Source organism: Argiope bruennichi, chromosome 6, assembly GCF_947563725.1.
Source record: "Argiope bruennichi chromosome 6, qqArgBrue1.1, whole genome shotgun sequence".
NCBI lineage: Eukaryota > Metazoa > Arthropoda > Arachnida > Araneae > Araneidae > Argiope > Argiope bruennichi.
The window spans coordinates 79981094-79993409 of NC_079156.1; the positions used below are offsets into that span (position 1 = coordinate 79981094).

General features: G+C 27.2%; 1 protein-coding gene across 3 annotated transcripts in view; it reads left to right on the plus strand.

Moving 5' to 3' along the window:
* The window catches only part of LOC129972549 (uncharacterized), a 99238-nt gene extending 88780 nt beyond the window's left edge, over positions 1-10458 (plus strand). For 2 of the 3 annotated variants that reach the window (XM_056086728.1, XM_056086727.1), the window contains exons 3-4: positions 8045-8156; positions 9078-10458. In XM_056086728.1, coding sequence (XP_055942703.1) covers positions 8045-8156; positions 9078-9628 — 663 coding nt within the window. In that variant the 3' untranslated portion in view covers positions 9629-10458. Of the gene's footprint in view, positions 1-6100; positions 6364-8044; positions 8157-9077 lie in introns of those variants that run through there. The other variant, XM_056086726.1, reaches the window with a different exon arrangement.
* The last annotated feature ends 1858 nt before the right edge of the window (positions 10459-12316 follow it).

Sequence of the window (12316 nt, forward strand, 5' to 3'; positions counted from 1 at the left end):
ACTTACATGTTTATTAACTATGAATTATCAAATTTACATGTTTCTGAAAGTGCAGACCGGCGGACCGTCAACCCTTAGTTGGATTTGGCTGAAAGTTTGGAAGGTGTCTACACAATAAATGTCTAATCTGTGTACAGAATTTTATCGATTTAGCTCTCTTTGCTAATCGTGTTTATTTATATTCGAACAGGTGGACATACGAATTTCCTCACAACAGATTTTACTCCAAATTTTACAGAAATCTGCAAATTTGGTGTAAAGTTTGTATGCCAAATCTCAACCTTTTAGTTCAAAGCATTTTTGAATTATCATTTTTCACAGAAAGGTAGACAGATGACGAACATTTTCCAAAAATGCGTTTTTCTAACTCAAGGAGGTCTAAAACATCTCATCGTCAAAATCTTGAGTTCGAAATTTTTGACGATTACTATATACTTTCTCTATGCTACATATATGAGAAAATAAAAGTAAAGTAATCTTGAAAATTTAAAAAATATATTCTCCTTACACCATATTGGTGACCTCCAACCCCTTCTATATGTCCCCAAAAACTTTGGCTCTATGGGATGGGCTGTCTCCTCATAAAACAAATAACATACAATAAAAAATACAGCTGGAACTACAAGTAACATGCGACATTTTGTGACATCATGCTGTAATCACAAATCCCATGCAGCAATTTGAGAGAAAATGTGGTTTATCTAAACAAGTATTTTGCATCGATAAAACGTTTTATCAAATTTAACATGCATCATTTGGATATAACACTGACCATATTTCATTTTTTTTTATTCTAATTTAAGTGAGCATATTATTACTTATTTTTGAGAGCGGAAGGTTTCATTTATTTTAACGTGATAATATCTTTAAATTCAACATTTTAAAAATAAATACAAAATTTATATATCTTTACTTATCACTACAAATGTGCCTTTTTAAATTATACATTTTTTTGACCCCCCCCCCCCTTTTAATTAAACCTTTAAAAGGCTATTTTTTTCTATTCATGATAAATTAAAATATTTTTAGGATTGAGATTGGCTTAAACAATGTGATTCATTTAACTTATAAGATGAATTTAATTCGATTAATTAATAAATTCGGCTACTTAATAATTAACAAATCAAGATACGTCATTTTGTGCGAGATAAAGAAACTGAAGAACCTAGTTTTCTATCTTGCAGAAAAATTTGTCAGAATTTATGCCAACCTATATAACTTCATATAATAACTGACGAAGTTGTTGGGAAACATACTCCCCAAGGCCTTAGAAAGGGTTAAACAAGAAAGATTCTCATTTTTCAGTTTAAAAATACAAATATTTACAAGAAAACTGGGAACATCAATATATTTATATCTTTATTTTTGTTTCTCAGAACATTTAAGATTTATTTTTATCACTAAATAAAACAAGTATCACAATTTGAAGTTTATTTTTAGAATTTTATGCACTTTCACCATGTAGTGATAAAGAAAACACTTAATACTCAATACTTTGGGTTTCACGTGAATGAAAACTGCTTTTGTCGGAAAAACCAAACATTTCCAGTCAATCGGAATGGCCAGATAATGTTGCCTTAAGTATGCACTACGACTTAAAATTTTCGAATTTCCTTATATGGAATGATTTGCCAAACATTTCGAATTTCTTTATTTAGAAGCGCTTTTTTCTAGGGCAAATAAAAGACGAAGGTATGAAACTTTTACAAAAAAAGTTATTATTTTACTAGTGATATTATTATTAATATTTTATTGGTATTTTGGTGTTAGATAACTTGATATTCATTTTTCATATATTTTTGTTTGTTTCAAAATTGATAAATATTTATTTCAAACTTTGAAGTTTTAAAATTAAGCGAAAATCCATATTAGTTTTTAAAACTATTATCTTGATGCCAACTATATTAATTATTTTCAAATTCTTTTTGAAAAGATTAAATATTAAAAAAGGATGTTAAATGCAAAAGCGAATTAAGGTATAAATTTTAAAGTTATATAAACTTTCTAATAATTTTAAGATTTACTTATAAATTTATTTAAAAACAAACAAAATAATTAGTATATAGTATTACTTTTCTATCGACAGTCTAAAAATCCTATTAGGGAATTTATATATTTATACAGTATATTTTTACAGTTATACAGTTATATTAATACATTATATATTTATACAGTATAAATATATTGTATAAATATACAGTATATTTATATATTTATACAGTATATTTACTCTAACCTAATATTTAATTTCTAAACCTTAGAGATGGGTATATGCTTCAACAGAAAAGGCTTTAAACAATGAGAAAAAAATTATATTTTATGTTACTTGAATCTGTAAATGAACTACCTAAAAAAATTACAAAAAAAGTGATAAATATTTATTTTAAACCTTGCGGTTTTAAAATTAAACGAAAATCCATATTAGTTTTTAAAACTATTATCTTGATGCCAACTATACTAATTATTTTCAAATTCTTTTTGAAAATGATAATTATTAAAAAAGGGATGTTAAATGCAAAAGCGAATTAAGGTGTAAATTTTAAAGTTGTATAAACTTTCAAATAATTTCAAAATTTCCTTATAAATTTATTTAAAAACAAACAAAATAATTAGTGTATATTATAACTTTTCTATCGTCAGCCAAGAAATCCTATTAGGGAATTTATATAGTATATTTACTCTAACCTAATATTTAATTTCTAACTTTAAAGATGGGTATGTGATTCAACAGATAATGCTTTAAACGATGGGGAAAAAATTTTATGTTACTTCATTAAATGTACTGTTGAACAAAATGTCTATAAATCCGGAATATTCCATATCACCTAGCTACTGTTTTGAAATTTTAATTTTTCTTATAAATTAAGAAAATTCTATTGTTTTTTTTAACTCTGATTCTTTTCTGCAATTTTAAGCAAAATTTAAGTGGCATTTTAAGGATACAAACAAGTCAAGCAAAATGCAAATAAGAAATTAATCAGTGAAGAAGTTATAAAACCAGAATAAAGAGAGTTCTTATCTTGCTGCTAGCAAAAAATTCTACAAAAGATTGATTTTAAAAATGATTTTCTTCCTACTAATACACCAAGAAAAAAGCAATAGTTGTTTTGATAAAATCAATTTTTTTAACTTTAAAAAAAATTACGAAGCAGAATTTTCATATAAAAACTGAAAATGCAGTTGAAAGAAAATTAAGATAAAAATATAAATTATTTTTATATGCATTTTCTAGTTGGTTTTTGATATTGAAACCCAGCTCAATTTATATTATATATATGTATTTTCTATTCGGTTTTTTTTTAAACAAACCCAGCTCAATTTTTTATATGTACTTATTTTATATGTATTAATACAAATACATTTTTTTACTTGTATTATCTATTCGGTTTTTTTAATCTGAAACTCTACTCATTTTTTTAAAATATCGAATTTTAACTGACCATAACTTATTTACAGATATAAAAAACAATTGTTCTGACATGAAATCCATAAATAACAAACTGTCACTTCAAAAATTTTCGACACCAGTCTTTATTTAACTTTTATTATGTAAAAGCCTTTGAATCACTCAGTTCAAATATTCTCTGATAAAATATTTAGATTCAAACATCAAAGTTATAGATATTCATTCTTTATTTTTTTCTAGAACTAAAAATTAAAACTTCAAATTACATGAAAAGAAATATTAATGTTTTTCTCGACTATATCTTTCCACTTAAGGATATCATTTATATCGAATATTTATAATAATTTTTCCTTGGAACTATGCAATCAAAAATTATTAAATACCAATCATAAATATTCCAAAAATGATTCATAAGTATCACACTGCACTCATGTTTTTTAATGTTTTCCGACGATCAGATCTGAGCAAAAAACCTAATGAAAGCAATTTTAATACTTAAAAAAAATATCTTTTCTATGATGGTAACTTAATTATAGTTTAGATTTTTCCTGATTTCCAAAATTTTCAAAAATGTGTATATAATTTCGGGAACAAAATTTCTATAGAAATAAATTTGTATGATGATTATACTACAACTGTAAAAATGGGTAACTATACAGAAAGATGAGGGTTATAAACATCCCTAGGAGTATTTTAGATTTTTAAAAATAGATAAGCTCATCACTAAGAAAAACTAAGTAAATTGGCGCACTTAAAATAGTATTTAATATTTTCGAAATGTATTTCACAAAACAGAGAAGAGACTCGTATGTAAATAAACACAATAATTTAAAATGTAAGTAATATTTCTTTTAAACGTGAACGTAATGTTTAGATAAATTATTTCCTTCGATTCGAATGATATCATGATGTTTGTAAATTTAGATTATTTTTAATACAGCTATTTAATTTTATTGCCGCCTTTCGAAAATCACTTCCTTGCACGAAATATTGGTTTCTCTGGTAATGAAAGTACTAATCTGGAATGTATTTATCTATTTTTTATAAGACTGAAAAATATTAATTTAATGTAATTAGACTACTACAAATCAATGTGCAAATTAATGCATTTTTTTTTTTTTGAAAAAAAAGTATAAACTACCAAATAAAAGTGGAAAAACTCTTCTTAAGAGTTGATGGCTACAGAAAGCAACTTTTATTATCTTAATTTTAACAATTTCAAAAGCACACAATTGAATGGTTTGATAGAACAATAAATTTCATCATAACAATAAAAAGGTTGTTACTGATTATGCACCAAATTAATTTTTTTATTTTTTTGAATTTGAGAAAATTGCACAGAAATGAAATTGAACTCATTAAGATGTTATTTTTTTTACTTTCAAAATATTAAAATTGTTTTTCTTAGTTAATATATTAGAAAATATAACTGAAAAACACTAAAACTTGATTCACTTTAAAATAGCGTATTTTAAAGGCAGACAAATGATGACAGCGACTCTCCTCTTATATGAAAGAATATGTGAACGAAATTTCCTCTAAATCGAAAAAAAAAAAAAAAAATTGCAGATTCATTTAAGACATACAAAAATCATCTGTGTGTGTGTGTGTGTGTGTGTGTGTGTGTGTGTGTAAGTAAGTGTAAGAGAGAGAGAGAGGTGTAAAAAAAATGTGGTGAAAAAGAATTCGTTCTTGTTGACAAATTTGGTCCAAAATATTTCAGGTATTTCAAAAACTGCTTTTTTGTGATAATAAATTAGAAAATGTAAAAAACATTAGAACTTGATAAAATTTGAATTCATAATTTTCAAATGACATTTGAAGTTTGAAAAGGTGACAATGACTCTTCTCTTGTATGGAAGAGCCCGTGTGCCAAATTTCTTCCAAACTGTAAAAAAAAACGACAGATTTACATAAAAAAACATACAAATAAACATTCATCATATATATATATATATATATAATATAAAATATAAGATGAATCTTTTGAAAGAGGTAGGGGCCGCGGTAGCTTGGTGGTAAGGTCTCGACTTGTGAGCCGTAGGGTTTCAGGTTCGAGACCCGATTCTATCGAAGAACCGTCGTATAAGGGGGGTCTGTTGCACGTTAAATCCGTCATCATAAACGCCCTCCCGCTGGTATGGTGTGGAGTGGAGAGGGGGTGCCAGCTCAGGTGTCGTCCTCGTCATCTAACATACATTTTTGATAAAAATTAGCATTATTATCCATTCTGCTAGTTATGATATTGGCAACTTTGATCCCATATACATGTATGAGCACGTTTTGTCACGTATATCTTACGTATGTGTTTATATGTGTGTGTGCGTCTTTCTGTGTACATTTAGATTTATTACTAAATTCATTAAAAACTTGAGGTCAAATTTTTTAACGGTTGCGATACTTTTTCCATGAATATTTCGTATGCGACAAATCAAAAAAGAAAAGAGAAAAAAACATCAACGAAAACGCTTATCAGAAAAAGAAATTAAGATATTAAAAAACAAGAAATCTTCATAGATACACGTAAGAAATCACGTAATTCTTGAGATCTGACGAAACCAAATCGTTTCTTCCAATCGATAAGCCGTCAATGATGCACTCCTGACGTACTCCCGCGCCTCTCAAGTATGACAGATAAGCAGATTGCCCAACCTTTCCTGGCCTATAAAAGCAAATGCACGCTTCTGCCCGGCAGATTTGTTACTGAATTAGTTACTGAAATGACGTCCCACAGCGAAGCTATTTGCATTTCAGCAAGCGTGCTCGATGTCTTCCCAGAACAATGTTCTCTGGAAGAGGGTGGAGGGCAGTGGCACAAACTGGAAGAATTCTGGGGAGACGAGAAACAGAGACTGCAAGATTTTGACGGGCAGACAAAACCTTTGTCTAATAGTTTAGAGAAACATTTGTTGTATGACGATTACATTCAGGAACCGTCTCCAACACAGGCTTTAAAGGTAAATGATTTATTTCATTAGTCAATAGATGACCCAAATAGTTTGTAAAGTTAAACAGTTTTAAAGGAATACTTATATCTTAATTAAAAAAATTTATTATTATCATTTGAAAGGTGTAAACAATTACCAATTATTAATTTTCTCTGCTTAAAGATTATCTTTAGATAAATTTTTGGCCAAGAAAAATTATTGCTTTTTGTGATCATTATTTGAATTTCCAACCATCTTATTTATTGCTTTTAGTTGCGAATTTTTTTATTATTATTTAACAATTTGCATTTCAATCGTATTATTTCTACTTAATATTGGAGCACTACTGTTTTACACTGTGTGTGTATATACATTTATATATATATATATATATATATATATATATATATAATATAACTTTCTTTGTCTTTTTAGATGTCTTGTCAATCAAACTAATATTCTTGTCATTTTAGTTGCTAAGACAAAAATATTATTTTGTATTTTTTAAAAGATTATTTTTATAACGATTTATTAAATTTTATGGGCATGTTTGGAAACTGTAATAATTTATACCTGATTTGGAAAAAATATGAAAGTAAGGATAAGCAAAATGGCAGTGAAATCATAGATAAAATGAAATTCTATTAATTTTTTTAAATTGTTTTGTTTTGATTGGATGATATGTTAGAAAAATTAGTATTTATTCAAGATAATTAATGCTGTTTGTATAGAATTTGTTTGAGATGTTGAATGAAAAGAAATCTTTTTTTTCCGCATGCATTATTTATTAAGATATGAATTCAATTTTATTTTTTACTACATAACTAACTTTAGAATATACAAGTTAAATTTGGTAGCTATCTAAGATGAAGCGGAAAGAATTCATTCGTTAATTTTCTGATTCCCAAAATGTCACATTAGGAAAAACGAAAGTCACAAAATAAAATAAATAATAAAGAGAAATGTTTGATTAGATTTTGATTGATTAGTTTGATTAGAGAACGAGATTAGATTTCCAAAAAACCCATAAAGTTTAATATACCAACGGACAAATAGTATGTGGGGAAGAAAAAAGGGGTATGATGGGAATAACAGAATATATTTAAAGGAAAAGTAAGCATGAAAAAATACAAATACTTGAATGTCAGTCAAGTCATGAATGTTGCACATCTGTCCACCAGACGATTCATTTCTCTAAATTCACAAACAAACCCAGTTAATCATCTAAACGCAACCGAGTATCCAGAACAAGTAAAGAGTGCTGTCTTTCCTGTTTCTTGTACTCTTCATGTGATATATATCTTGTACCGTTATGAAATTCCAAACTAATTTTTTTGGATTATTAACGGAGAATTTGATTTTAATTTAACAAACTCTTTTATTTTAATTATTAATTGCCAATTTGTTTATATAAATTTTGTTTATAAAAATGGGGGGGGGCGTTTTCAATGATTTTTTGCGATTTTCTTATTCTATGCAAAACGAACAGAAGCTAAAATAATCAGATTCTTTTAAAATGGTTTCTTTCTTTGGTTTTTCTGCTTTTCTCATCCTTTGAAAATTAACAGAAGTTGAAAGGATCGTAGGATATTATTAAAACCTTTTCTGTATTTTTATGTCTTTTAAGAGAAATTTTGTTGTTTTTTCTTATTATTAATAAATAATAATGAATAATTTTATTATTTTAATAAATATTTTCATTATTTCATAGGATAATTATTCGCAAAATGAAACCCTCTGCATACTGAAGGGAGAAGATATAAAAGACATTCCGACGTCATATGTCATCGGTGGTTTCGAATCTCATGAGTTGATTGCAGTCGGTAAGTTTACAATAAAAAAAATTTCTTTATTACTTTCTTAAACACCTTCCTTATTATTTTTTAAGAAAGAAAATCAGTTTTAAAATCATTAAATCGTTTAATGATGGAATAAATAATGAAATTGTTTAAGCACAAAAGATGTTACAGGAGAATAAGTATTTAGCATTAATAATAATAATTTTCATTCAGAAAAGAACAATTGTAATTAAGAAATAAAAAGAACAAGAATTTCTCACTCGATTAATAATTTGTGATCCTGACTGATAATTTCGTAATAAAAATTAGAAACGTTTTTATTAAATTAACACGGTTTTACATAATTATTCAATTTATTTTTATGCAGTTTGCTGGATGAAGGAAAATTACTCTAACATCAGCTTGTTGTTCAACATGGAGTTAATTAAATTCCGAAGCTGTAAACTTATCTGGGAATGAAGATTTTCTTAACTGCCAACGGCATTATCATAGTCAATTCAAAAGCTATATTACTATAGCTTAAAAACGCAACAAAAGTGGATTAGAAAGCTTAGAAAAAGAATTTTTTTTATTATTATTCAAGTTATGGAGTGTACACTTTACAGTAAAGGCTATTCCATTTAAAGATTAACACATTCCAACTGTATTGTATCTTAGAAACTCAGAAAGGTAAGAGATAAAAAAAAGGAATTCACAGACCTGAACTATGTTTATATTTGAAATAAAATATAAATCTATTATTTACTAGTAAAAAGTGACAGAATGTCATATTAAGTATAAAAAAAAAAAAAAAAAAAAAAAAACCGAAATCCATATCAATACAAATTCCATACATCTGCAAAGCAAACTATAGTATGATGTTTTCCCCCATTAGTTATTCTTGGCATTACGTATAACAATTAACTTTAGTTGCAGACTCATCATTTATTTATTCATCTGTTTTAGGCACATACGTCGACAAAAATATCATTCCTGGTTTTCAGTACAAAGTAAGAAAAAACCTCAGCGATGAATATCTATTCAATGGCCAAGCTCGTTTCTTGGAGACAATAGGTCTGGGCTACGGTAAAAGATTGACTTTCCAAGGTGATAGTCTGAACGAAAATGACAATTATTTCTGGTCCGACAGCCGTCTACATGGGTATGGATTCACCTTTCAAGCCATCTCATCGAACGCCATCTTCAGGATCCTGAATGCATCGAGTGGCCAGGACATTGGAAGGATCATTGTCAATAACCCTGCTATTTCACCTGACATCGAAATTGGCACAGTAATTCAAGATGATGGTAGGATTGAAAAGAGGGTCGAGGTACATTTCATGTGCGATGTTGTGTTTAGCAGCAGCATTACCCAGCAGAATGTTCTGGTAGAGGATGTTTCAGTCAAGGGTGAGGCGACTGTTGTCCGGAATGGTGCGACCACCAAGGCAAGAGTTACAAAAATAGTCCTGCAAGAGTTCATCCAAGACAACTGCTACATGCTGCCCGAAGAGTGACTTTGATAATAGTAAAAATTTTTCATTGTTTAGTTTCGATCTCACTAATGTCAAGGATATGAGAAGTGAATACTAAAATCGGAGTAGATGAAGTAGATAGAAGTCACTATTCATTTAGCAGAAGTGGAACCAACTCAGGATCCTTTAAAAATCTTTGGTGTTGATTTATGAAAATATTTGTGTAAATATTCTGTATATAAAGAATGTAGAAATCAGGTACTAAGTAGCATTGTTGGGATTATTTAGTCTGATAATAGTTTGGAAGAGTAAGGCTTATTATCTTCAGTGCTAGAAATACATTTTTAGAAATGTGCGATATTTTCAAAACTTCATTATTTTATTTTATAGTTTTAAAAGAAAATAAAAATATTTCTCTTTGTATTCAAATCAAATTCTCATACAGCAAAAATTTGTAGAATGACAAATTTTTTCTGATGAAATTCCCTAATTGAAAATGTATCCTATAAGCCAATTGTAATTTTACATTGGAGAAAATTAATAATTTTCTTAGTTTTATCTAAAAAAAAATTTAAAAAAGAGAGATTATTACATTATATTTCTCTCAGACTAAGCTTATATAGTTGTATTAAAATGTAAAGAAATTATGTATTACATGTAAAAAGAGTTAATATTTTTTACCTCCTGGAAAAAAGCCCTTTGTCAGTATTAACGGAGAAATTAAATCACAAAAATGTAAGTCATTTATTATTGTGCTCTTTCAATGTGCAGTTTTAACACAAATTGCATAAGAATAGAGCCACCATTCTTATATATATGTGAATTTTGTTATTGAATGTAAAAACTAAAATAAATGTATTATACTTGTGAAATGAATCTTTGTGTTTACTTACGTACAATAGTTCCTGTTACATCCAATAATTATCTTTTACAATAAATTTAGCAGAGTCAAATCTTTTAGACATTAAATACAAGGAACACATTTTTTTAAATTTAAAATATTACATGGAATGAATTAAAATTATTGCAGTTACTTAAACATGCTGTCTTTCAGTTATGAAACATATACTATCTTTACTAATAATTAAAATGAATGCTTGTTTCTGTGCTTGTTAATATTGAATAGGAAAGGCAAGTAAATAAATTTTAAGCAACACAAGCATATGTTAAAGGATGTTTATGTACACAATGGAACAATTTTTCTGCAATTTAAACTGGAATCGTACTTAATCAAAAATGTAACTAGCCTTTGGAAAATCCTCAAAAAAAATTAGCCTACTATTACTCTTTTTAAAACCTATGAAATTTCTTTTCTTTTAGTTAGCAAATAATTTCTCAAGTTGTAACAATTTTTTTTTAAATAAACTTTGCAATAATTTTATTCCCTATTATCCAAAAGAATTAAAGTGTTTAATTTAATCCTTTCATTTTTCCCATCATCAAATCTAAACTTTGTTATTAATTCCAAAATAGATATTTATAGTTGTTTTCATTTTTCTATACAATCCAATATGTAACAACAATTAATAATATTCACTTTTAAATTGTTATGCTTATTTGTCTTAAATAATTCAGTTTTTCTAATTTCAAATATGTTGGCAATTTTTACATAAATTTCAATTTTTATTCTTTTGAAAATTATTAACAGCATCTTACAATAAAAGAAGTTTTAAATAGCCTATTGTACTTTATTGCACTTTTTTTTTTTTTTTTTTCCCCACATTACAGTTCAGATGATCTCGACAAAATCTCAAAACAGGCGAGATCTGGTGGACAGGAGATGACAACAAGTTGTAGTCCAATCGATATTCCTATTCACTTTCTCTGAAAGATTAATGCATGTATTGATATGTTGATATGCAAGCTCTAGTTGGTTCCAAATCATATAAGCAGATTTCTGAAAACCAAAAATCATCACTACCAATATATTCTAAAATTATTCAGGATGTTAAAAGGTCCTTTGGGCTCTTACTAATCAATAAATACTCACAAAAAAATTCCTACACATTTAAAAAAAACTTACATGGAACTAAAAATATCTTCCTTCAACACATAGAAACATTTTGAATATAAATAAAATGAAAGATAAGAATTCTACACAAGCAGGTACAGCAACAATTCCAGATTTCTCAAAACTGAAAACATTTTTAACCTGCAGGCTCATTATTCTTTGTAAATTTTGCTTTAGGACAAATATACCATTTTGAAATAATACAAATAAAATATTTTGAATCATTCTCATCCTGTTTTTTCACCTTAATAGCTATAAACATTTGCACTTCAGGTTTTAATCTAATAATTGAAGAATATAAAAAGCATTGTCAATATTAAAATATTTAGTTAATTCTATTGAACATTTAGTTGTTAACAAAGATTTCCAGGGCCCAATAAATAAAAAAAAAAGTTTAATCTAACAATTTGGTGAAAAGATGTAATAAAAATAAATTGATAACTTTTACAGCCCATTTTTAGCTTAGTTGGTGAAATTGCTTGAAAATATGTATACAGCATTACATTTCTTAAACACTTTTTAAGGAAAATGAGGATTAGCAATATAAACCAGAAAAAAATATATAAAAATCATGAGAGAGTACTCACATTAATTACTTCTGATATGAGAAGGCCAACAAAAAATATTGTAAACAATAAGAAAATTTTAAAGTAAGAAACATAAATGTGGAGTAATATTCTATATGCTGCATTAATATTTTGAATGATTTGAAACTATTA